The 27,463-nt window shown below is 43.9% G+C and overlaps 1 protein-coding gene across 4 annotated transcripts in view; it reads left to right on the forward strand.

Moving 5' to 3' along the window:
• LOC116374138 (interleukin-1 receptor accessory protein-like 1) overlaps positions 1-27,463 on the forward strand; it is a 399,675-nt gene that overhangs the window by 315,705 nt on the left and 56,507 nt on the right. For all 4 annotated transcript variants that reach the window (XM_031823979.1, XM_031823977.1, XM_031823980.1 and 1 more), the window contains exon 7: positions 17,798-17,930. In XM_031823979.1, coding sequence (XP_031679839.1) covers positions 17,798-17,930 — 133 coding nt within the window. The remainder of the gene's footprint in view (positions 1-17,797; positions 17,931-27,463) is intronic.

The raw sequence follows: 27,463 nt of genomic DNA on the forward strand, positions 1-27,463 counted from the left end.
TCAAATCTGCCTTAAGTCAAAGATACATTACATGTGAAAGTTGAGACAAATGAAGACCGCCGGCACTATACCCCTTTTGGGTCACAGAGTTCGAATTACTGTGTCCTTGTCCTTCTCCTTACTGTTCGTTTCACTTCCTCATTGAAGCCATTTGGTCTGGTCAGGGGTTCCAAGCTCTTCTCTCCGATAGGATAGCGTCTGGTATGACTGGAACCTGTTCCTGTAGCCCGGGCTACTGCAGAGTCCCTACTCCCCAGCCACTGCACCAGCACACGTCTGGCCCCTTTGTTCGTTACACTCCTGAATCTGCATCCATAATGTAGCCCTGGTTGCTGCCCTCCCGGGACTGGCTTTAGGAGAGAAAGAGAGATCGAGGGAGGAAGAAAGAGAGTAGATAAAAAGCAAGGGAGAGTATGAGAGCAATGGGAGAGGAAGAGAGGAAGAGGAGACCGAGAGAGGGATAGGGAAAGTAAGGGGGGGACAACAGACGGGAAGTCTGTGCTCCTGAGTGTCAACACGCACAGTTGCCTCTGAGGCCACTGCAAACTGTGTCAGCCCTCTCTACTCTCATATCCTAAAGCAGAGGGAAATTATCCTGAGAGAGAGAACGAGAGAGAGGGAGATAGAAAGAGGAAAAGCGAGAGAGAGACATTGATTCCCCTCTCCCTCCTTCAACAGGGATTTGTGGGGATAAGGAGCAACATTTCTCCTTTGGCTTCTACAGCCCCTCCACCCATCAAAGTCCTCGCTTCACTGACTCAGACAACCCTCCTCCACATTCTACTCACATGTCCCATTGATCCTCCACACAATGGCCAAAGCCCTGGGAAAAGCACCTACAGTATAGCCTACGAGCTACACTACAGCACTATGCTGTTGGTCTGTCATTAGATGGACTTCCAGGGCCCAGGGAGTCAGGGGCTGGAGGTGTGGGACACAGCCTGGGCTTAGTGAGCCGTCCCTGGGTAGGCAGTGAGCCATCTCTGGCTAGCCTGGCTCCACTCGCAGCCTCCTCGCTCCACTGGACCATACAGGGACTGACTCGGAGCTTGGCCACGGAGGTTTGGATGGCTGCCAAGTAGTTTTTGGGGTTAGGGAAGTCAGATGAGGTCACCGCTCAGCACTGATGTAAGGTCCGTTTGGGTCATTTCTCCCCTAATGGTTAAGGTGAGGATTAAGGGAGGGTAAAACTGATCCTAGATCTGTGCCTACAGGGAGGAAACTTTTAGTCAGTGGGGCCCACAGAGTCTGACCCAGCAGTGCCTGAAGGACCCCACTGTGTTGTGCTGTGTCTAGATCTCTGTCTGGCCTTGCTTCAGTAGCCCTCCCCTCCGAGCGCTGCTTAGGAATTCTCCAGACCTTCCTGTGGGCCTGGCTAAAGCCAGAGGTGTCCGGGGTTTATAGTGAATGCTCAGTGAATGTGCAGATGGGCTGATAGCGATTCCCTTTTCTCCTTGAGTGAGCTCTTTCACCCCTGCCTGTCTGTCGACCCTGGATGGAGTCAACATTGTAGAGAGGACACTCGTCCTTGAAGTGGTGGAGTGGAATTTCTTAAAGAAACGTAGGGTAAACAAAATGTGTGTTGTCGAAATTAATAAAATAAGTATTGATGGTTATCGATTGGTTAGCATCAAAACACTTCATTAGCGAGTTAAGCAATGACCTGGTCTCAGATGAGAGTCGTAGTGCGCTTTGACTGGTAAAATGGAGCTATATAAATCCAATCCATTATTATTACTATTATTATTAGTGTTCTGTTCCATATCTGAATCTGACATATCGGTACAATGATCATCCATTAGAGCAGTGGGCTTTTGTGTTAATCACCCTTTGTGCTTAAGTGCGTTGCATTGTTGAAGATATCAATGCAGGAGAGGCTGTTGATCTTTTGAAAATGTCAGGCTGTGGTCGACCAGCCATGCATTATTTGGATGTGGTCTCTCTCTCTCTCTCTCTCTCTTTCACTCTCTCCAACTCTCTCTATAACTTCAGAGTCCATGATGCAGTATAACCCGATCGATCCTCTATGTCCAGCCAGGCATACATCCATACTGTACATTGATCTCTATAAGCTCGCCTTCGATTGCAGTGTACTTGCCCTCTGATTGGAAATCAACACAACCATTCAATGTGCTACAGACAGTGGTTTTACAACCAAATCTCTCCTCTCCTAACGTTACATCTCAACAACAACCATAATGAAGAGTGCAGGTCTGGTCTGCTGTGTGCTGTAGTAGAAATCATCAATTTACTCTGTGCATGGCCGAGAACTCTTCAGAATGGTTTAGACTAGGCACGGTGGTTTAGTTATTGCTATTGTGACGCTCCATAAACTCACCGTGTTTCCTTAATGAGAGAAACGTCACTCTAGCCAATTTTGGTAATGAGGTCCAATGGAAATATGTGTCTAGTCGTGGATGGGCCATGAGTGAGACAGCAGAGAGCTGGCTAATTGAATGTGGTGGTTACAGTAGTGTAAGTAGCAGCTTATACTGGGAGAAAGAGGACAACAAAGCATCATGAGAGAAGCATAGAGAAACCAGTAGCCCTATGCATCCAAGTGTGTCCCTGCACAGCCACACACACACACACACACACACACACACACACACACACACACACACACACACACACACACACACACACACACACACACACACACACACACACACACACACACACACACACACATCCTCAGTCAGAGAAGCAGGACTGCTGTGAACATTAAATTATCCTTTTGTTTTGAACCCTGTTATTGGGCTTAAATGGTTCAGCAGTAAATTGTCTTCCTCTCTCCATGAAGGAAGAGTAGGAGGATTAAAAACACTTTCAATGTCATTACAGTTGGGATTTCAAAGGCACTGAAAGTCTCCAAAGCAGCGTTCCTTCACTTTGAAATCTTTCTCCAATTGTAACTGAAGCGTCATTAATTCAGGACAGCTATATTAGATGGGGAAAGCTTCCTCACTTACAAACGGCTCTGCTGTTAGCAGACGAGTCCACGTACAAAACAAAGAATATGCTTGGTCAGTGCTTGACTTAGACTTGGGTTTCTCATATAGGATGTACAGTACAGTCTTGGCCTTTATAGTGGGCCTCTGCCCAGATCTGACGCCTGCCAGATCTTACAATGCGTCAATAAGTATTTTCCCTATCAGCTAACCACAATCAAATGTTGTAGCAATCAGGTGCTCGACGGTACAGTCGATGACGTGGCACGCAACCATTGGTATATGCTCACAACATCTGAGCAGAGGAACGCCACCATTTACATTTGACATTTGAGTTATTTAGCAGATGCTCTTATCCAGAGAGACTTACAGTGCATTAATCTTCAGATAGCTAGGTGGGACAACCACATATCACATGCATAGAAAGTAAATTTTTCCTCAATAAAGTAGCTGTCAGTAGTCAGAACAAGAAGGGGGGGTAGTACAGGAAGTACAGTACAGTATAGGCCTATATAGTGTTTGTATATGATGATCTGGAACAGACCTCAGGGTTATACGATGATCTGGAACAGACCTCAAGGTTATACGATGATCTGGAACAGACCTCAAGGTTATACGATGATCTGGAACAGACCTCAGGGTTATACAATGATCTGGAACAGACCTCAGGGTTATACGATGATCTGGAGCAGACCTCAGGGTTATCTGATGATCTGGAACAGACCTCAGGGTTATACAATGATCTGGAACAGACCTCAGGGTTATACGCTGATCTGGAACAGACCTCAGGGTTATATGATGATCTGGAACAGACCTCAGGGTTATACGATGATCTGGAACAGACCTTAGGGTTATACGATGATCTGGAACAGACTTCAGGGTTATATGATGATCTGGAACAGACCTCAGGGTTATACGATGATCTGGAACAGATCTCAGGGTTATATGATGAACTGGAACAAACCTCATGGTTATACAATGATCTGGAACAGACCTCATGGTTATACAATGATCTGGAGCAGACCTCATGGTTATCTGATGAACTGGAACAAACCTCATGGTTATACAATGATCTGGAACAGACCTCTGGGTTATATGATGATCTGGAACAAACGTCATGGTTATATGATGATCTGGAACCGACCTCATGGTTATATGATGATCTGGAACAGACCTCGGGGTTATATGATGATCTGGAACAAACCTCAGGGTTATATGATGATCTGGAACAAACATCATGGTTATATGATGATCTGGAACAAACGTCATGGTTATATGATGATCTGGAACAGACATCAGGGTTATACGATGATCTGGAACAGACCTAAGAGTTATACGATGATCTGGAACAGACCTACAGGTTATACGATGATCTGGAACAGACCTACGGGTTATACGATGATCTGGAACAAACGTCATGGTTATATGATGATCTGGAACCGACTTCATGGTTATATGATGATCTGGAACAGACCTCGGGGTTATATGATGATCTGGAACAAACCTCAGGTTTATCTGATGATCTGGAACAAACATCATGGTTATATGATGATCTGGAACAGACCTAAGGGTTATACGATGATCTGGAACAGACCTACGGGTTATACGATGATCTGGAACAGACCTACGGGTTATACGATGATCTGGAACAGACCTCATGATTATACGATGATCTGGAACAGACCTCATGGTTATATGATGATCTGGAACAGACCTCATGGTTATACGATGATCTGGAACAGACCTCATGGTTATATGATGATCTGGAACAGACCTCAAGGTTATACGATGATCTGGAACAGACTTCAGGGTTATACGATGATCTGGAACAGACATCAGGGTTATACGATGATCTGGAACAGACCTCAGGGTTATACGATGATCTGGAACAGACCTTAGGGTTATACGATGATCTGGAACAGACTTCAGGGTTATACGATGATCTGGAACAGACCTCAGGGTTATACGATGATCTGGAACAGATCTCAGGGTTATATGATGAACTGGAACAAACCTCATGGTTATACAATGATCTGGAACATACCTCATGGTTATACAATGATCTGGAGCAGACCTCATGGTTATCTGATGAACTGGAACAAACCTCATGGTTATCTGATGAACTGGAACAAACCTCATGGTTATACAATGATCTGGAACAGACCTCGGGGTTATATGATGATCTGGAACAAACGTCATGGTTATATGATGATCTGGAACCGACCTTATGGTTATATGATGATCTGGAACAGACCTCGGGGTTATATGATGATCTGGAACAAACCTCTGGGTTATACGATGATCTGGAACAGACCTAAGGGTTATACAATGATCTGGAACAGACCTAAGGGTTATACGATGATCTGGAACAGACCTACAGGTTATACGATGATCTGGAACAGACCTACGGGTTATACGATGATCTGGAACAGACCTCATGATTATACGATGATCTGGAACAGACCTCATGGTTATATGATGATCTGGAACAGACCTCAGGGTTATACAATGATCTGGAACAGACCTCAGGGTTATACGATGATCTGGAACAGACCTCAGGGTTATCTGATGATCTGGAACAGACCTCAGGGTTATATGATGATCTGGAACAGACCTCAGGGTTACATGATGATCTGGAACAGACCTCAGGGTTATACGATGATCTGGAACAGACCTTAGGGTTATACGATGATCTGGAACAGACATCAGGGTTAAACGATGATCTGGAACAGACCTCATGGTTATACAATGATCTGGAACAGACCTCAGGGTTATACAATGATCTGGAACAGACCTCAGGGTTATATGATGATCTGGAACAGACCTCATGGTTATATGATGATCTGGAACAGACCTCAGGGTTATCTGATGATCTGGAACAGACCTCAGGTTTATATGATGATCTGGAGCAGACCTCAGGGTTACATGATGATCTGGAACAGACCTCAGGGTTATACGATGATCTGGAACAGACCTTAGGGTTATACGATGATCTGGAACAGACTTCAGGGTTATACGATGATCTGGAACAGACCTCATGGTTATACAATGATCTGGAACAGACCTCAGGGTTATATGATGATCTGGAACAAACGTCATGGTTATATGATGATCTGGAACCGACCTCATGGTTATATGATGATCTGGAACAGACCTCGGGGTTATATGATGATCTGGAACAAACCTCAGGGTTATATGATGATCTGGAACAAACCTCAGGGTTATATGATGATCTGGAACAAACGTCATGGTTATATGATGATCTGGAACAGACCTCGGGGTTATATGATGATCTGGAACAGGGGCAGCAGGTAGCCTAGTGGTTAGAGCAGTGGGCCAGTAACCAAAAGGTTGCTAGATCAAATCCCCGAGCTGACAAGGTAAAAAATATGTTGTTCTGCCCCTGAACATCGTCATTGTAAATAAGAATTTGTTCTTAACTGACTTGCCTAGTTAAATGAAGGTTAAATTAAAAAACAGACCTCACAGTTATATGATGAACTGGAACAGACCTCAGGGTTATACGATGATCTGGAACAGACCTCATGGTTATATGATGATCTGGAGCATACCTCATGGGCCCTCATTACTTGCCTCTCAGGCTGTACTTCTTTGAGGCGTATATGGTCTGGACATGTACAGTATGCTCATTGAGACCAGTGTGTGCGTGTGTTCCTCTGGTGATCGGGCATCCTATCGAATCGACTGCTTCCTTCCTCCGCTCAGAGCGGTGATGCCAATGCTGTAGCTTTTTACCTTATTACTGTGACTAAGAGAGGCTTAAGGAAGGCAGAGAAAGATAAGGAAGAGAGGGCGGGGGGAGTGAGTAAGGGAGATGGAGGGCGAGAGAGAGGGAGACGTGGAGAGAGAGAAAGGGAGAGAGAGGAAATGACAAAGGGAGAAAGAGAGAGGATGGGAAGGAGAGAGCGGAAGAGGAGAGAGAGGAAGAGGAATGGAGAGGGTGTGTGTGTGTGTGTATATGTTCTTCTGTGTAGTCAGTGTGATCTAGATTAACATGTCAATAAAGGTACTCCCACTTTGTGATTATTATGTGCATAACTCCATTATCTCATGCTGGGAATTGGCAGTATATTATGTACATACATGAATAATGGTACATTAGAGCCTGCATGACTTGTGGCATTACATAGAATAAAATGGGGTGATTTCCAATCACCCAGGAATAAAGGTACAGTACTTTTGTGGAGTTGCAAGAGGAGAATAATGATTCCTCTCAGAGCTGAACCTGTCAACGTGCTTTGCTTTTTTTTTGCATCAGTGCAGGTCTGTACCTGCTCTGTAGCTCCATACTGACCTCTTGTGGACAGGAGTGGTACTGCACGATGTTGCTCCACCACATAACTCACCTCAATGGGCACACTAACTGTCACACTCAAGGTGCATCCTGCAATTCTAAGCCATTGAATTGGCCCTAGTCTCCCAAATAGCTGATGTTTAGAGGCGTTTACCATATTTCATGTAGGGAAAAGATACACATCAACCAGATTCACAAGTCCCTTTATGTTTACCTGGTTTCTGCTCCTAATAATCTGACAAGTGGGCTGCAACATGGCGGAATGTTTCAGAGCCAGAGAGAGATGGTCAAATAAATCCCTATTATCTTTGAACTGCCAATTATCCTCCACCGCTATCTGCCATCTTACAGACATCTGAGCCCCAAACCCTGGGGGAGGGATGGGGAGATGAGATGAGATGAGTGAGAACACTAATGAATGATGCTGAATCACCTCTTTGACTTTCTCAACATACTTTTAATGGCCGCTCCTTGATCAGTCCAGCTTAATATGGGCTCTAGTGGCTAGCCTCTCTGGCTCTCTGGCTTTGATGGTATTTTGGGTTACGGTGTTGTGTGCTCACAGCACATGGCCCTACCGTTGGTTGGTATAGAAAATGTTGCCTCACTCAATGACAACTAATGAGATAGACTGGCCGGTCTATGTCCCAGATTGCATGTACACAAGTGTGTGTCTGTGTGCCTGCCTGTAATGGGGAAATTTCATATCACTAAATGTAATATTTAGTTTACAGCACGCTTTAGTTTTTGTTCTAGCACTACACAGCTGATTGAAATAATCAACGCCTGATGATGAATTGATGATTTGAATCAGCTGTGTAGTGCTGGGGTTTAGAGTGATCGACATAATGTTTGTTTAGAGTTTCTGTAATACACATGAATTCCTGTGCAGAAGAAAGACACAGCACAAATGAGAAAACAGAGTGAGAAATAAAGAGAAAAAAGAGAGAATGGGATCCATAATCCGGGCGTCTCGTCGTTGGTCCCAAGTCCCCTGGGCTGGCTGGGTGGAGTTAAGAGACACTGGGCTTATCTCTCTCTCCGCCACATAAGATATGGCTGGGAAATGAGCTGAGAGGGGAGAAAAAGCTCCAGCACAGGGAGAGAATCTGTCTCCTGAGCCGTGTCAGCTTACCCCTCAGCCCCATTCACTGTGTCAGTCAGTCAGTCTAGTCCCTGGCCTCTGGAGTCTATCTGCACATCACATCCTCTGTGTCTGTCTGCCTGTCTGTCTGCTGGATGGAGCCAGGTGCTGCTGCTACAGATGATCAAAATCTGATGTCCATGAGATTCCCCTCCAAATGGCTCTTGAAGTAGTATAGGTGGTGGTTATAGTTGCTTGAATGTCCCTCTTGATGTCAATGCTCCTTTCTGACAATCTCAGGGGGTATCGTATGATCCTGAGGCCTGAATCTCTCTGTGTCTAGTATAATGTAAAGGTTTTTATGCTTCTACACCTGCATTGCTTGCTGTTTGGGGTTTTAGGCTGGGTTTCTGTACAGCACTTTGTGACATCAGCTGATGTACGAAGGGCTTTTATTTTTATTGTGGTTAGATGAATAATAATGATGGCGTTTCAGTACCTCTACCAGTTGTTTAAACACAAACTGCCTCTTCAATCTCGGACACATCATCAGCATTAGCCTGATCTTTGGGGTGGCATGCATTGTATCTGATATGCATAGCACATCCAATATGCTTTAAAGTGGATCTGACAGCGTTTTAACTACTTTGCTGACATGAAACAAACAGACAATCATCATATTAGTCAGACATCAACTTTATAAAACGTTTTAAAAATAGGTTCTATTTGACTCAACATTCCATGACGTACACTAAGTCATTGTTGGCAGAATAGATGGATGCAGTTCATTGCATGATTCATATAATTCACCAATACATTTCTTGATAGTTCCAAAAATATTGCTATCAGGTTGTAAATCACAGCTGGTCTGGTACAATGTTTGCTGCCTCCATTCGGGATGCACCGTTTCAGTTTCCATGACTCAATATTTTGGACAAAAACGGACGAATGTGACCAAGGCTGGGAATGTCAATACAATCAAACTACGAAGGGCAATGATCACAAGTCAGTCATAACGTGGCTAATAGCTTGCTATTTATGTAGCAAGCTAAAAACACGGAGCCTAACGTTAGCTAGCTAGCTGCTAGGAGGATGTCATGTCATAGGAGAAGTGGATGAGTGACTGACTTTTCCCCCTTAGATCGTTTTCCGGTGACTATACACAGTTAGAGATGCAGGTGTCATTTGGTTAGCTAGCAAGAACTTGAATGACTTATTGTAGGTGAACATTCATGACTATGGTTGATTTTCCAGTATCTAGGCTGTTCTCCCAAAAGTATTGAAACAGAAAACATAGGGTTAATTAATAGACATGCAGAAGCAGAGTAAAGGTTGAGTTCAGGTGAATGGACAGAGCTGGATCCATGGGAGTGTACAGACTGGGTCAACATGGAGTTAATCACTAGACATGTAAAACAGAATCCATGGGAGTTTACAGACTGGGTCAACATGGAGTTAATCACTAGACATGTAAAACAGAATCCATGGGAGTTTACAGACTGGGTCAGCATGGAGTTAATCACTAGACATGTAAAACAGAATCCATGGGAGTTTACAGACTGGGTCAACATGGAGTTAATCACTAGACATGTAAAACAGAATCCATGGGAGTGTACAGACTGGGTCAACATGGAGTTAATCACTAGACATGTAAAACAGAATCCATGGGAGTTTACAGGCTGGGTCAACATGGAGTTAATCACTAGACATGTAAAACAGAATCCATGGGAGTTTACAGACTGGGTCAACATGGAGTTAATCACTAGACATGTAAAACAGAATCCATGGGAGTTTACAGACTGGGTCAGCATGGAGTTAATCACTAGACATGTAAAACAGAATCCATGGGAGTTTACAGACTGGGTCAGCATGGAGTTAATCACTAGACATGTAAAACAGAATCCATGGGAGTTTACAGACTGGGTCAACATGGAGTTAATCACTAGACATGTAAAACAGAATCCATGGGAGTGTACAGACTGGGTCAACATGGAGTTAATCACTAGACATGTAAAACAGAATCCATGGGAGTTTACAGACTGGGTCAACATGGAGTTAATCACTAGACATGTAAAACAGAATCCATGGGAGTGTACAGACTGGGTCAACATGGAGTTAATCACTAGACATGTAAAACAGAATCCATGGGAGTGTACAGACTGGGTCAACATGGAGTTAATCACTAGACATGTAAAACAGAATCCATGGGAGTTTACAGACTGGGTCAACATGGAGTTAATCACTAGACATGTAAAACAGAATCCATGGGAGTTTACAGACTGGGTCAACATGGAGTTAATCACTAGACATGTAAAACAGAATCCATGGGAGTTTACAGACTGGGTCAACATGGAGTTAATCACTAGACATGTAAAACAGAATCCATGGGAGTTTACAGACTGGGTCAGCATGGAGTTAATCACTAGACATGTAAAACAGAATCCATGGGAGTTTACAGACTGGGTCAGCATGGAGTTAATCACTAGACATGTAAAACAGAATCCATGGGAGTTTACAGACTGGGTCAACATGGAGTTAATCACTAGACATGTAAAACAGAATCCATGGGAGTGTACAGACTGGGTCAACATGGAGTTAATCACTAGACATGTAAAACAGAATCCATGGGAGTTTACAGACTGGGTCAGCATGGAGTTAATCACTAGACATGTAAAACAGAATCCATGGGAGTTTACAGACTGGGTCAACATGGAGTTAATCACTAGACATGTAAAACAGAATCCATGGGAGTGTACAGACTGGGTCAACATGGAGTTAATCACTAGACATGTAAAACAGAATCCATGGGAGTTTACAGACTGGGTCAACATGGAGTTAATCACTAGACATGTAAAACAGAATCCATGGGAGTGTACAGACTGGGTCAACATGGAGTTAATCACTAGACATGTAAAACAGAATCCATGGGAGTGTACAGACTGGGTCAACATGGAGTTAATCACTAGACATGTAAAACAGAATCCATGGGAGTTTACAGACTGGGTCAACATGGAGTTAATCACTAGACATGTAAAACAGAATCCATGGGAGTTTACAGACTGGGTCAACATGGAGTTAATCACTAGACATGTAAAACAGAATCCATGGGAGTTTACAGACTGGGTCAACATGGAGTTAATCACTAGACATGTAAAACAGAATCCATGGGAGTTTACAGACTGGGTCAACATGGAGTTAATCACTAGACATGTAAAACAGAATCCATGGGAGTTTACAGACTGGGTCAACATGGAGTTAATCACTAGACATGTAAAACAGAACATAAGCAGAATCCATGGGAGTGTACAGACTGGGTCAACATGGAGTTAATCACTAGACATATAAAACAGAATCCATGGGAGTTTACAGACTGGGTCAACATGGAGTTAATCACTAGACATGTAAAACAGAACATAAGCAGAATCCATGGGAGTGTACAGACTGGGTCAACATGGAGTTAATCACTAGACATGTAAAACAGAATCCATGGGAGTTTACAGACTGGGTCAACATGGAGTTAATCACTAGACATGTAAAACAGAATCCATGGGAGTGTACAGACTGGGTCAACATGGAGTTAATCACTAGACATGTAAAACAGAATCCATGGGAGTGTACAGACTGGGTCAACATGGAGTTAATCACTAGACATGTAAAACAGAATCCATGGGAGTTTACAGACTGGGTCAACATGGAGTTAATCACTAGACATGTAAAACAGAATCCATGGGAGTGTACAGACTGGGTCAACATGGAGTTAATCACTAGACATGTAAAACAGAATCCATGGGAGTGTACAGACTGGGTCAACATGGAGTTAATCACTAGACATGTAAAACAAAACGGAAGCAGAAAATGTGTACCTTAATTAATAAGAACCATGTATTATCTCCGCTCGCTGGTCACCATAGCATCACCCACCTGTAGCACACGCTCCAGCAGGTATATCTCACTGGTCACCCCCAAAACCAATTCTTCCTTTGGCCTCCTCTCCTTCCAGTTCTCTGCTGCCGATGACTGGAACGAACTACAAAAATCTTTCAAACTGGAAACACATATCTCCCTCACTAGCTTTAAGCACCAGCTGTCAGAGCAGCTCATAGATCACTGCACCTGTACATAGCCCATCTATAAATAGCCCAAACAACTACCTCTTCCTCTACTGTATTTATTTATTTTGCTCCTTTGCACCCCAGTATTTCATTATCTCCACTTTGCACATTCTTCCACTGCAAATCTATCATTCCAATGTTTTACTTGCTATATTGTATTTACTTTGCCACCATGGCCCTTTTTTGCCTTTACCTCCCTTACCTCACCTCATTTGCTTTGTTTGTTTTACTCCATGTGTAACTCTGTGTTGTTCTATGTGTCGAACTGCTTTGCTTTATCTTGGCCAGGTCGCAATTGTAAATGAGAACTTGTTCTCAACTAGCCTACCTGGTTAAATAAAGGTGAAATAAATCAATAAAAAATCTGTAATAAGACCCATGTATCTGTAATAAGACCCATGTATCTGTAATAAGACCCTTGTATCTGTAATAAGAACCATGTATCTGTAATAAGACCCATGTATCTGTAATAAGAACCATGTATCTGTAATAAGACCCATGTATCTGTAATAAGACCCATGTATCTGTAATAAGAACCATGTATCTGTAATAAGACCCATGTATCTGTAATAAGACCCTTGTATCTGTAATAAGAACCATGTATCTGTAATAAGACCCATGTATCTGTAATAAGACCCTTGTATCTGTAATAAGAACCATGTATCTGTAATAAGACCCTTGTATCTGTAATAAGAACATATGTTTGTTCTAATCAAGTATTATTAGAAAAACACTTATATTAGGAAAGTATATAAACAATAAATGTAGTATTTTTTGTGTTAACACTATGGCGCCGCCACCATTATAATCTAAATTGAGCAGATGTGGGCGTTAACAAGCAAGAATTGGGACAAGAAGATAATGGTGGCGAGAGGCCAAGGGGTGTTAATCATCTACATAGAGGGAAGTGACCATGTGTGTTATCTGAAGGTGGAAACCTATAAAGCCTGAGGTCTGTAACATGATAAATCAGTTGTTCCATGGACCAGCTCGGCTTCTGTTACTTTGTAATAAAGTCTATTTCAATTTACAAGTTCCATTATCTGAGAAATATTTGATTCCATATTTCCACAACATTATCCAGTTAGAATATCCCTTGCGTTCGCAAATTCACTCTATCTATTTCAGAACAGACTTGTCTGAGTATGTCAGAGCGCAGAATAACTGATGCATTTACGAATTTGCTACACCGGCTGAATATGACCGGTGTCAGTAAACGTAGGCAGAAAAAGTAATAGTTAGTCAAGAATGCTCTAGATAACATGTAAACAGCCTAGCTAACCCGATCTGCTAGGGTGAGTAAAGTGATCAGAGTGAGGTGTTCTCTCATTTGTGTCTGGAAGTAGCAAGCTAGCCAACTTTAGCCAGTTAGCTTGGGTGCTTGGTTGCAGGCAAGCTGCAGAAGGACGGGAAGTCTATAATTCCCCATCGTTTATCAGTACAATTTTGACGGCCAATTCGGAAAGTATTCAGACCCCTTGACTTTTTCCATATTTTGTTACGTTACAGACTTGTTTTTTTTCCTTCAATCTACACACAATACTCCATAATGATAAAGGAAAAACTGTTTTTTAGAAATGTTTGCTAATTTATCAAATTAAAAAATTGGATAAATCCGTTGGCAGCGATTACAGCCTCAAGTCCTCTTGGGTATGAAACTACAAGCTTGGCACACCTGTATTTGAGATCTTCTCCCATTCTTCTCTGCAGAACATCTCAAGCTCTGTCAGGTTGGATAGGGAGCTTTGCTGCACAGCTATTTTCAGGTCTCTCCAGAGATGTTCGATCGGGTTCAAGTCCGGGCTCTGGCGGAGCCACTCAAGGACATTCAGAGACTTTTCCCGAAATCACTCCTGCATTGGGAAACTCCAAGCAGGCTGTCATGTGCCTTTTACTGTGGAGTGGCTTCCGTCTAGCCACGCCTGATTGGTGGAGTGCTGCAGAGATGAATGTCCTTCTGGAAGGTTCTACCATCTCCACAAAGGAACTCTGGAACTCTGTCAGAGTGACCATCGTGTTCTTGGCCACCTCCCTGACCAAGGCCCTTCTCCCTTGATTGCTCAGTTTGGCCGGGCGGAAAGCTCTAGGAAGAATATTTTTTGTTCCAAACTTCTTCCATTTAAGAATGATGAAGGCCACTGTGTTCTTGGGGACCTTCAATGATGCAGAAATGGTTTGGTACCCTTCCCCAGATCTGTACTTCGACAATCCTGTCTCGGAGCTCTACGGACATTTGCTTTGACCTCATGGCTTGGTTTTTGATCTAAAATGCACCGTCAACTGTCGGACCTTATATAGACAGGTGTGTGCCTTTCCAAATTATGTCCAATCAATTTAATTTACCACAGGTGGACTCCAATCAAGTTGTAGAACGATCTAAATATGATCAATGGAAACAGGATGCACCTGAGTCTCAATTTCGAGTCTCATAACAAAGGGTCTGAATACTTACGTAAATAAGGTATTTCTGTTTAGTTTTTTAAATAATTTGCAAAAATGTCTAAAAACCTGTTTTTGCTTTGTCATTGTGGGGTAGTGTGTGTAGATTGATGAGGAACAGATGTATTTAATTAATTTTAGGATAAGGCTGTAACATAACAAAATGTGGAAAAGGGGAAGGGGTCTGAATGCTATCAGAAAGCACTGTACTGTATCTAATGTTCTTTCATTCAATTTTAGCTCATCTTGCTCTGGCTAGCATTAATTGTTGATGTTGTTGTTGATGTGCATAACTGAGGGAGAGAGAACCTACCTTTTCATGGTTGTTTGATCAATAGGAGTGTAAAGTTCCCAAGTGTAAGAGGACTCTTGTGGAATTTACATAATTGCAGAAATCTATTCAGGTGTATTTTATGACTTTTGTCGAATGCGTTGTAATGATCTAACTTCGCCCTGTTGCAACACACAGTCCAGTTCATAGTGAATGATGACAGGCCCTACTGCCTGTAAACACACAGTCCAGTTCATAGTGAATGATGGCAGGTCCTACTGCCTGTAAACACACAGTCCAGTTCAAAGTGAATGATGGCAGGTCCTACTGCCTGTAAACACACAGTCCAGTTCAAAGTGAATGATGACAGGCTATACTGCCTGTAAACACACAGTCCAGTTCAAAGTGAATGATGACAGGCTATACTGCCTGTAAACACACAGTCCAGTTCATAGTGAATGATGACAGGCCCTACTGCCTGTAAACACACAGTCCAGTTCATAGTGAATGATGGCAGGTCCTACTGCCTGTAAACACACAGTCCAGTTCAAAGTGAATGATGGCAGGTCCTACTGCCTGTAAACACACAGTCCAGTTCAAAGTGAATGATGGCAGGCCCTACTGCCTGTAAACACACAGTCCAGTTCAAAGTGAATGATGACAGGCTATACTGCCTGTAAACACACAGTCCAGTTCAAAGTGAATGATGACAGGCTATACTGCCTGTAAACACACAGTCCAGTTCAAAGTGAATGATGACAGGCTCTACTGCCTGTAAACACACAGTCCAGTTCAAAGTGAATGATGACAGGCTATACTGCCTGTAAACACACAGTCCAGTTCAAAGTGAATGATGACAGGCTATACTGCCTGTAAACACACAGTCCAGTTCAAAGTGAATGATGACAGGCCCTACTGCCTGTAAACACACAGTCCAGTTCAAAGTGAATGATGGCAGGCCCATCTGCCTGTAAACACACAGTCCAGTTCAAAGTGAATGATGGCAGGCCCTACTGCCTGTAAACACACAGTCCAGTTCAAAGTGAATGATGGCAGGCCCTACTGCCTGTAAACACACAGTCCAGTTCAAAGTGAATGATGGCAGGTCCTTGTGGCAAATGGCTTGTTTGCATGAGGCCTACTGTAGCTTTGATTGGCTATGGTGCACTGTCTGTGTAGACTCCGGTCCTAGACAAGACAGATGTTTGGTTAGGTTTTATTTACTGCAGTGTCTATTATTTGTCTAAACTCCACGGCCGCTTTCCCACTCTATATTGCTATAGAATTTTCACAAATGCCTTAGTATACGTAGTTCCCAAATATTCTAAGAATTTATGGAAATGTGAAAATGATCATATCTAGGTGCTCGCTTGTCAGAAAATGTTTTAAAAGGTGTCATATTCTTTGTGGGAGTGTATGTGAACAGATTTTAACAAGATTTCATGTTGCTAAATTGCTGTCAGTTCCACTTTAAATAGCACTGATGCTGTTGTGTGTAGAACATCTTTCACCATGCACGCTGTGAATCATGTTTCACACTCACACTAATTGGTAGGGTGGAACAATAAGGGTACTGGGCTAATAACCACCCCCTGCCCTTTGTGTGGAGGACGCCAGGAGTGTGCGTGGGAGAGAGTGAAAGCGAGTTCATCAGTGTTCAGGAGCATGAGGGAGAGAGTGGGAGGAGGGATGGGAGCTTCTGAGGTGGTAGGAGAGCTTCAGAGGAGGTAGGTGAGCTTCAGATGGGATAGGGGAACTTCAGAGGGGATAGGAGAGCTTCAGATGGGATAGGGGAACTTCAGAGGGGATAGGGGAACGTCAGAGGGGATAGGGGAACTTCGGAGGGGATAGGGGAACTTCAGAGGGGATAGGGGAACTTCAGATGGGATAGGGGAACTTCAGAGGGGATAGGAGAGCTTCAGATGGGATAGGGGAACTTCAGAGGGGATAGGGGAACTTCAGAGGGGATAGGGGAACTTCAGAGGGGATAGGAGAGCTTCAGATGGGATAGGGGAACTTCAGAGGGGATAGGGGAACTTCAGAGGGGATATGAGAGCTTCAGAGGGGATATGAGAGCTTCAGATGGGATAGGGGAACTTCAGAGGGGATAGGAGAGCTTCAGAGGGTATAGGAGAGCTTCAGCGGGTATAGGAGTGCTTCAGAGGGTATAGGAGAGCTTCAGAGGGTATAGGAGAGCTTCAGATGGTATAAGAGAGCTTCAGAGGGGATAGGAGAGCTTCAGCAGGGATAGAGGAGCTTCAGAGGGGATAGGAGAGCTTCAGAGGGGATAGGAGAGCTTCAGAGGGGATGGGAGAGCTTCAGAGGGGATAGGAGAGCTTCTGAGGGGATAGGGGAACTTCAGATGTGATAGGGGAGATTCACGGGTGTCTATGAGTTCAGGAGGATGTAGGTGTTGGAAGGTGCAGGAGAGTCTGGAGGTGTGCATTAGAACCTAGACAATAGGAGACACCATCTAATAAGAATCGCCCATATTATCCATGGTACTGGAAAGACCTACATTTGTGGGCTGCACCTCACCCAGACATTTTCCCCTGCTTTACCCACAACCATATTACTTCCTTACCACGACAACCATGCCTTATTTCCTGTTTCCTGTCTCCACAGGAAGTCAAGTCAACCTGACGTGCCGAGCGTTCTTCGGCTTCGCCGGGGAGGTCAGTCCGCTCATCTACTGGATGAAGGGAGAGAAGTTCATCGAAGACCTGGACGTGGAGAGGTTCAGAGAGAGTGACATCAAGTAAGACACACACACACATCAAGTAACACCCTGTCACACACACACACACGTCAAGTAAGACCCTGTTACACACACACACATTGCTTGGGATATACATATGTTCCTGCATGAACTGTAAAAAGTCAAAGCCACAGTTTTGACCAACACACTTGTGATGCTGTGGTATGATGTAGTGCTATTACCAGGCTGTGTTATGTTGTAGTGATATTACCAGGCTGTGGTATGATGTAATGCTATTACCAGGCTGTGGTATGTTGTAGTGATATTACCAGGCTGTGGTATGTTGTAATGCTATTACCAGGCTGTGGTATGTTGTAATGCTATTACCAGGCTGTGGTATGTTGTAATGCTATTACCAGGCTGTGGTATGTTGTAATGTTATTACCAGGCTGTGGTATGTTGTAGTGCTATTACCAGGCTGTGGTATGTTGTAGTGATATTACCAGGCTGTGGTATGATGTAGTGTTATTACCAGGCTGTGGTATGTTGTAGTGCTATTACCAGGCTGTGGTATGTTGTAATGTTATTACCAGGCTGTGGTATGTTGTAGTGCTATTACCAGGCTGTGGTATGTTGTAGTGTTATTACCAGGCTGTGGTATGTTGTAGTGTTATTACCAGGCTGTGGTATGTTGTAGTGTTATTACCAGGCTGTGGTATGTTGTAATGTTATTACCAGGCTGTGGTATGTTGTAGTGTTATTACCAGGCTGTGGTATGTTGTAGTGTTATTACCAGGCTGTGGTATGTTGTAATACTATTACCAGGCTGTGGTATGTTGTAGTGTTAATACCAGGCTGTGGTATGTTGTAGTGTTATTACCAGGCTGTGGTATGTTGTAGTGTTATTACCAGGCTGTGGTATGTTGTAGTGTTAATACCAGGCTGTGGTATGTTGTAATGATATTACCAGGCTGTGGTATGTTGTAGTGTTATTACCAGGCTGTGGTATGTTGTAATACTATTACCAGGCTGTGGTATGTTGTAATGATATTACCAGGCTGTGGTATGTTGTAATACTATTACCAGGCTGTGGTATGTTGTAATACTATTACCAGGCTGTGGTATGTTGTAATACTATTACCAGGCTGTGGTATGTTGTAATGATATTACCAGGCTGTGGTATGTTGTAGTGTTATTACCAGGCTGTGGTATGTTGTAGTGTTAATACCAGGCTGTGGTATGTTGTAATGATATTACCAGGCTGTGGTATGTTGTAGTGTTATTACCAGGCTGTGGTATGTTGTAGTGTTATTACCAGGCTGTGGTATGTTGTAGTGTTAATACCAGGCTGTGGTATGTTGTAGTGTTATTACCAGGCTGTGGTATGTTGTAGTGTTATTACCAGGCTGTGGTATGTTGTAGTGTTAATACCAGGCTGTGGTATGTTGTAGTGTTATTACCAGGCTGTGGTATGTTGTAGTGTTATTACCAGGCTGTGGTATGTTGTAGTGTTAATACCAGGCTGTGGTATGTTGTAATGATATTACCAGGCTGTGGTATGTTGTAGTGTTATTACCAGGCTGTGGTATGTTGTAGTGTTATTACCAGGCTGTGGTATGTTGTAGTGTTAATACCAGGCTGTGGTATGTTGTAGTGTTAATACCAGGCTGTGGTATGTTGTAGTGTTATTACCAGGCTGTGGTATGTTGTAGTGTTAATACCAGGCTGTGGTATGTTGTAATGATATTACCAGGCTGTGGTATGTTGTAGTGTTATTACCAGGCTGTGATATGTTGTAGTGTTATTACCAGGCTGTGGTATGTTGTAGTGTTAATACCAGGCTGTGGTATGTTGTAGTGTTATTACCAGGCTGTGGTATGTTGTAGTGTTATTACCAGGCTGTGGTATGTTGTAGTGTTAATACCAGGCTGTGGTATGTTGTAATGATATTACCAGGCTGTGGTATGTTGTAATGTTATTACCAGGCTGTGGTATGTTGTAATACTATTACCAGGCTGTGGTATGTTGTAGTGTTATTACCAGGCTGTGGTATGTTGTAATGCTATTACCAGGCTGTGGTATGTTGTAATACTATTACCAGGCTGTGGTATGTTGTAGTGTTATTACCAGGCTGTGGTATGTTGTAGTGTTATTACAAGGCTGTGGTATGTTGTAGTGTTAATACCAGGCTGTGGTATGTTGTAGTGTTATTACCAGGCTGTGGTATGTTGTAGTGTTATTACCAGGCTGTGGTATGTTGTAATGCTATTACCAGGCTGTGGTATGTTGTAATACTATTACCAGGCTGTGGTATGTTGTAATGCTATTACCAGGCTGTGGTATGTTGTAATGCTATTACCAGGCTGTGGTATGTTGTAATGATATTACCAGGCTGTGGTATGTTGTAATACTATTACCAGGCTGTGGTATGTTGTAGTGTTATTACCAGGCTGTGGTATGTTGTAATACTATTACCAGGCTGTGGTATGTTGTAGTGTTATTACCAGGCTGTGGTATGTTGTAGTGTTATTACAAGGCTGTGGTATGTTGTAGTGTTATTACCAGGCTGTGGTATGTTGTAATGCTATTACCAGGCTGTGGTATGTTGTAATACTATTACCAGGCTGTGGTATGTTGTAGTGTTATTACCAGGCTGTGGTATGTTGTAATACTATTACCAGGCTGTGGTATGTTGTAGTGTTATTACCAGGCTGTGGTATGTTGTAGTGTTATTACCAGGCTGTGGTATGTTGTAATACTATTACCAGGCTGTGGTATGTTGTAGTGTTATTACCAGGCTGTGGTATGTTGTAGTGTTATTACAAGGCTGTGGTATGTTGTAGTGTTAATACCAGGCTGTGGTATGTTGTAGTGTTATTACCAGGCTGTGGTATGTTGTAGTGTTATTACCAGGCTGTGGTATGTTGTAATGCTATTACCAGGCTGTGGTATGTTGTAATACTATTACCAGGCTGTGGTATGTTGTAATGCTATTACCAGGCTGTGGTATGTTGTAATGCTATTACCAGGCTGTGGTATGTTGTAATACTATTACCAGGCTGTGGTATGTTGTAATGCTATTACCAGGCTGTGGTATGTTGTAATGCTATTACCAGGCTGTGGTATGTTGTAATGCTATTACCAGGCTGTGGTATGTTGTAATACTATTACCAGGCTGTGGTATGTTGTAATGCTATTACCAGGCTGTGGTATGTTGTAATGCTATTACCAGGCTGTGGTATGTTGTAATGCTATTACCAGGCTGTGGTATGTTGTAATACTATTACCAGGCTGTGGTATGTTGTAGTGTTATTACCAGGCTGTGGTATGTTGTAATGCTATTACCAGGCTGTGGTATGTTGTAATGCTATTACCAGGCTGTGGTATGTTGTAATGCTATTACCAGGCTGTGGTATGTTGTAATGCTATTACCAGGCTGTGGTATGATATAATGCTATTAACAGGCTTATTCATCTTGAATTCAGATATTCCTGAATCTATATTGACTATACAGCATCTGACCCAAGAGAAGCACGTATCTGTATCTTTTTGTTTTAATAACCCTAAGCACTGTTATTCTCTAATGAGCCTGTTCACTCATGGGCAGACTGGAAGACACTGTTATTCTCTAATGAGCCTGTTCACTCATGGGCAGACTGGAAGACACTGTTATTCTCTAATGAGCCTGTTCACTCATGGACAGACTGGAAGACACTGGTGTTCTCTAATGAGCCTGTTCACTCATGGGCAGACTGGAAGACACTGGTGTTCTCTAATGTGCCTGTTCACTCATGGGCAGACTGGAAGACACTGTTAATTAATAATGAGCCTGTTCACTCATGGGCAGACTGGAAGACACTGTTAATTAATAATGAGCCTGTTCACTCATGGGCAGACTGGAAGACACTGTTAATTAATAATGAGCCTGTTCACTCATGGGCAGACTGGAAGACACTGGTGTTCTCTAATGAGCCTGTTCACTCATGGGCAGACTGGAAGACACTGGTGTTCTCTAATGAGCCTGTTCACTCATGGGCAGACTGGAAGACACTGTTATTCTCTAATGAGCCTGTTCACTCATGGGCAGACTGGAAGACACTGGTGTTCTCTAATGAGCCTGTTCACTCATGGGCAGACTGGAAGACACTGTTATTCTCTAATGAGCCTGTTCACTCATGGGCAGACTGGAAGACACCGGTGTTCTCTAATGAGCATGTTCACTCATGGGCAGACTGGAAGACACTGTTATTCTCTAATGAGCCTGTTCACTCATGGACAGACTGGAAGACACCGGTGTTCTCTAATGAGCATGTTCACTCATGGACAGACTGGAAGACACTGTTATTCTCTAATGAGCCTGTTCACTCATGGGCAGACTGGAAGACACTGGTGTTCTCTAATGTGCCTGTTCACTCATGGGCAGACTGGAAGACACTGTTATTCTCTAATGAGCCTGTTCACTCATGGGCAGACTGGAAGACACTCGTGTTCTCTAATGATCCTGTTCACTCATGGGCAGACTGGAAGACACTGTTATTTTCCAATGATCCTTTTGACTCATGGGCAGACTGGAAGACACTGTTATTCTCTAATGAGCCTGTTCACTCATGGACAGACTGGAAGACACTGGTGTTCTCTAATGAGCCTGTTCACTCATGGGCAGACTGGAAGACACTGTTATTCTCTAATGAGTCTGTTCACTCATGGGCAGACTGGAAGACACTGGTGTTCTCTAATGAGCCCGTTCACTCATGGGCAGAATGGAAGAGTGGTGTAAAGTTTATGCTGAAGGTAGCAGACACCCTGGTGGTTAAGAGCTTTGGGTGTGAAAGCTGAGCCAACAAGGTGAAAAGCTGTCGATGTGCCATTAGTAAGATACTTAATAACCCTAATTGCTCCTGGGTCACCTTTGATAATGGCTGACCCTGGCCATGACCCCACTCTCCCAGGGTGTCTCACCCCACTCTCTCAGGGTGTCTCACCCCACTCTCCCAGGGTGTCTCACCCCACTCTCCCAGGGTGTCTCACCCCACTCTCCCAGGGTGTCTCACCCCACTCTCCCAGGGTGTCTCACCCCACTCTCCCAGGGTGTCTCACCCCACTCTCCCAGGGTGTTTCACCCCACTCTCCCAGGGTGTCTCACCCCACTCTCCCAGGGTGTCTCACCCCACTCTCCCAGGGTGTCTCACCCCACTCTCCCAGGGTGTCTCACCCCACTCTACCATTGTGTCTCAAGGAGAGTTGGGAAATGCAAAACAACACATAGGTATTAATACACGCTTGTACATGTGTGAAATAGGACAGACATAAGCACCCACCAAGTGATTGTTATTATGTTTTAAGCTGTTACCATGAAAACTCTAATTATTGTGTTTATATATGAAAGTGTTACCATGAGAACGGGTGCCCTAGTGATTCCTATGCACACGTGCGGAGTGCGATCTAAGATTACCAGTCCAGGATGATAGATAGGATTTGAGATAGCCTGGAGCCGTTCTCCTCCTGTAACGTACTGGGTGTAGTGGGTGAGAAGTCAGGCGCAGGAAACAGAGAGTTCAGGGTAGTGCTATCTTTAATGCACAAAACGGAGAACATAAGCCAACCCCACGAAACACAGGGCGCAGAACAAAACAAATGCCCCAAACACGGGGACTTAAACTGTCCAGCAAAACCCACGAAATGGGAAACATGTAACCCACAGACGTGCACACAAGTTACACAAAACAATCCCGCACGAAGAGCAGGTGGGCCTACTGGTAAATAAAGCCTGACTAATCAGCCTAAAACACAAACAGGTGAAACCAATAAACAGAAAGGGGAAAAAGGATCAGGGGCAGCTAGTAGGCCGGTGACTACGACCGCCGAGCGCCACCCGAACAGGGAGGGGAGCCACTTTCGGTAGGAGTCGTGACACCTCCCGTGTTTGCATGCATATACAGAGATAAATGCATATACATTTATCCTCATACAAGAGAGTCAGGGACACACAACGCAATAACAACCATTTAAAAGCCATTTTACCACAAATACCTCACCGCACTCTGACAGCTCTACTAGAAATATGTCACTTTTCCGTCACCAGCCATAGCTATTTCTTCAATAACATCAATGAATGTTTAATGGCGTTAGTCAATAATTCAGGCGATCATACATTCTTTATTATTGCAGGGCATGTGTGTGTTCTCTGAAAGTGATCAGGCTTGCTTGCTTTGCTTATCACGTTGCTGGTCTTGAATGCTAAAGTTATACTGAGTGGGCGTGAGCTGAGGAGCTGGAGAGGAGAGCAAGGGAACTCTGGGAGTTCTCTTTTACTTTGATTTGTGGGCGTCTAGTGGGAACAGCTCTGCTCTTCAGCCTTGGAGAAACATATACACATACACACAGACACGAATACACACACACAGACACACATAAATACATACACACACTCAAATACACACACATAAATACATACACACACTCAAATACACACACACACACACGCACAGACACACATATACAAACACACAGACACACACACACACACACAGACACACACACACACACACAAATACACACACACACAGACATGCATAAATACACACAGACACACACACACGACTACACACACACAGACACACATACATACACACACACAGACACACATACATACACACACACCGACGTTAATCCAACAATCCACCCATTCCTATGTTAATCCAATAGTCCATCCATCCATTCCTCCATTAATCCAACAATCCATCCATCCATTCCTCTGTTAATCCTACAGTCCATCCATCCATTCTTCCATTAATCCAACAATCCATCCATCCCTCCGTTAATCCAACAGTCCATCGATTCCTCTGTTAATCAAACAATCCATCCATCCTCTGTTAATACAACAGTTCATCGATTCCTCTGTTAATCCAACAGTCCATCCATTCCTCTGTTAATCCAACAGTCCATCCATTCCTCTGTTAATTCAACAGCCCACCCATCCATTCCTCTGTTAATCCAACAGCCCATCCATCCATTTCTCTGGTAATCCAACAGCCCATCCATCCATTTCTCTGGTAATCCAACAGTCCATCCGTTCCTCTGTTAAACCAACAGTCCATCCATTCCTCTGTTAATCCAACAGTCCATCCCTTCCTCTGTTAATCCAACAGTCCATCCATTCCTCTGTTAATCCAACAGCCCATCCATCCATTTCTCTGGTAATCCAACAGTCAATCCATCCATTCCTCTGTTAATCCAACAGTCCATCCATTCCTCTGTTAATCCAACAGCCCATCCATCCATTTCTCTGGTAATCCAACAGTCAATCCATCCATTCCTCTGTTAATCCAACAGTCCATCCATTCCTCTGTTAATCCAATAGTCCATCCATCCATTCCTCTGTTAATCTAATAGTCCATCCATCCAATTCATCCATCTTCAGCGTCTTGATGTGCTTTTATTCAAGCCAATTCACTTCAATATGCTTTATTTGTCCACAAGGGACAATTATAGCAGGACTGACCATGGCATGGCAGACATAGCATTACCATAACAACATCAGAGAACAGGAAACGCTGAAAACACATATTAACACGTATTGCTCCAGTGAATAAGAGTTCCAAGGAAAAACAGCAGTCCACAATACTCCATACTTGCTAACTTGAGTCCCTATAGGCTTTTCCTATTGGTCATTGATGTTTAAAGCACATTCTGATATGTCCGGAGACCTCCCTCTGTAGAACAGTAGCTACATCAGGAACACCTTCCGTAACTACCCTCACAATGTACTCAAACCTCCACAGGAATCAATTCATCATAATATAAACGTCTCAGAGAAAACTCCATGCGAATGATGCGTTTGATCCAGGTTTTACCCCTAAATAACAATGCATTTCATCCAGAATTTGCTTCTCGAACCTCTTTTGTGACCCCGTTGTACAGCATCCATATTAGGAAGTCCCTGGTACCAAATGACACACCATTGCCTAGATCAGGGGTGGGCAAAGTTAGGGGGCTCTGGTCAAAAGTAATGAACTATGTAGGGAACAGGGTGCCATTTGGGACAAAGCCTCTCAGCTGTCAGACCCCTTCCCTACCTATATTCCATTAGACACATATCTCCATGCTCGGCAGATGTGAGCTAATGTAAAGGTTAGGTGGAACATGGAGGGGGGAAAGCAGGGAAGAGAGGAGATGAGACAGTGAAAGGCATGACATTTGGAAACGTCTCTGTAAACTAGCAGGTTCAGAGTACCTGAAGCAGATCTCTCACTCCAAACCTGGTGATGACTTCATACCAATTAGGCTTGGAATAAATCAATGAACAAGAGAGGTAGAGAGAGAACGAGAGGGAGGGAGGGAGGGAGGGAGGGAGGGAGGGAGGGAGGGAGAGAGGGAGGGACTGAGAGACGGAGAGGGGTAGAGGGGGAGAGAGACGGAGAGGGGGGAGAGGGGGAGAGAGACTGAGAGACGGAGAGGGGGGAGAGGGGGAGAGAGACTGAGAGACGGAGAGGGGGGAGAGGGGGGAGAGACGGAGAGGGGGGAGAGGGGGAGAGAGACTGAGAGACCAGAGAGAGAAACTGAGAGACCAGAGAGAGAGCGAGAGACCGAGAGGCCGGAGAGAGAAACTGAGAGACCAGAGAGAGTGCGAGCGACTGAGAGACCAAAGAAAGAGTGTGAGAGCGAAACCAGAGAGAGAGCGAGACACTGATTTTCAGCTGGGAGCACAATATCAAGTGAGCCCCGTGTGGTCTCACTAAAATGATCCATAGCCTATACAAGCCTTTCTCAAATCCCAGTCTGTGGAGGAATGCTTTCCAGTCTGCAGCATATTTATCTTGAATATGATTTTTTTTTGTGTGCTCTGTGGCATATTTGACACAAATAAATACGTGCAGTGGGACTACTTGTGCAATGCGCTGAACTATGTAGGCAGCAGTAAACAAATTGTGTTGCCATGACTAATTATAGCTATACCAAACACACACACAAACACAAGCTAGCCCTGCCGCTCAGCCTGCACCCTCTCTCTCTCTCTCTCTCTCTCTCTCTCTCTCTCTCTCTCTCTCTCTCTCTCTCTCTCTCTCTCTCTCTCTCTCTCTCTCTCTCTCCCCCATCTCTCTCTCTCTCCCTCTCTCTCTCCCATCTCTCTCTCTCTCTCTCTCTCTCTCTCTCTCTCTCTCTCTCTCCCATCTCTCTCTCTCTCTCTCTCTCTCTCTCTCTCTCTCTCTCTCTCTCTCTCCCCCCATCTCTCTCTCTCTCCCTCTCTCTCTCCCATCTCTCTCTCTCTCTCTCTCTCTCTCTCTCTCTCTCTCTCCCCCATCTCTCTCCCTCTCTCTCCCATCTCTCTCTCTCTCTCTCTCTCTCTCTCTCTCTCTCTCTCTCTCTCTCTCTCTCTCTCCCATCTCTCTCTCTCTCTCTCTCTCTCTCTCTCTCTGAATTTGTTTCAAATAACAGCTGCCCACCAAACCCAGTCTGTGTGATATGTCAGACTTGCCTCAGTCGATATGCTATGAAGCCATCGAAAATAAGCAGACATTTAGAAGCAAAACTTCCACATCTCAAGGATGAAACAGACCATTATTTATTTATTTCAAACCAAACAAACAAAAATG

Source organism: Oncorhynchus kisutch, linkage group LG5, assembly GCF_002021735.2.
Source record: "Oncorhynchus kisutch isolate 150728-3 linkage group LG5, Okis_V2, whole genome shotgun sequence".
Classification (NCBI taxonomy): Eukaryota; Metazoa; Chordata; class Actinopteri; order Salmoniformes; family Salmonidae; genus Oncorhynchus; species Oncorhynchus kisutch.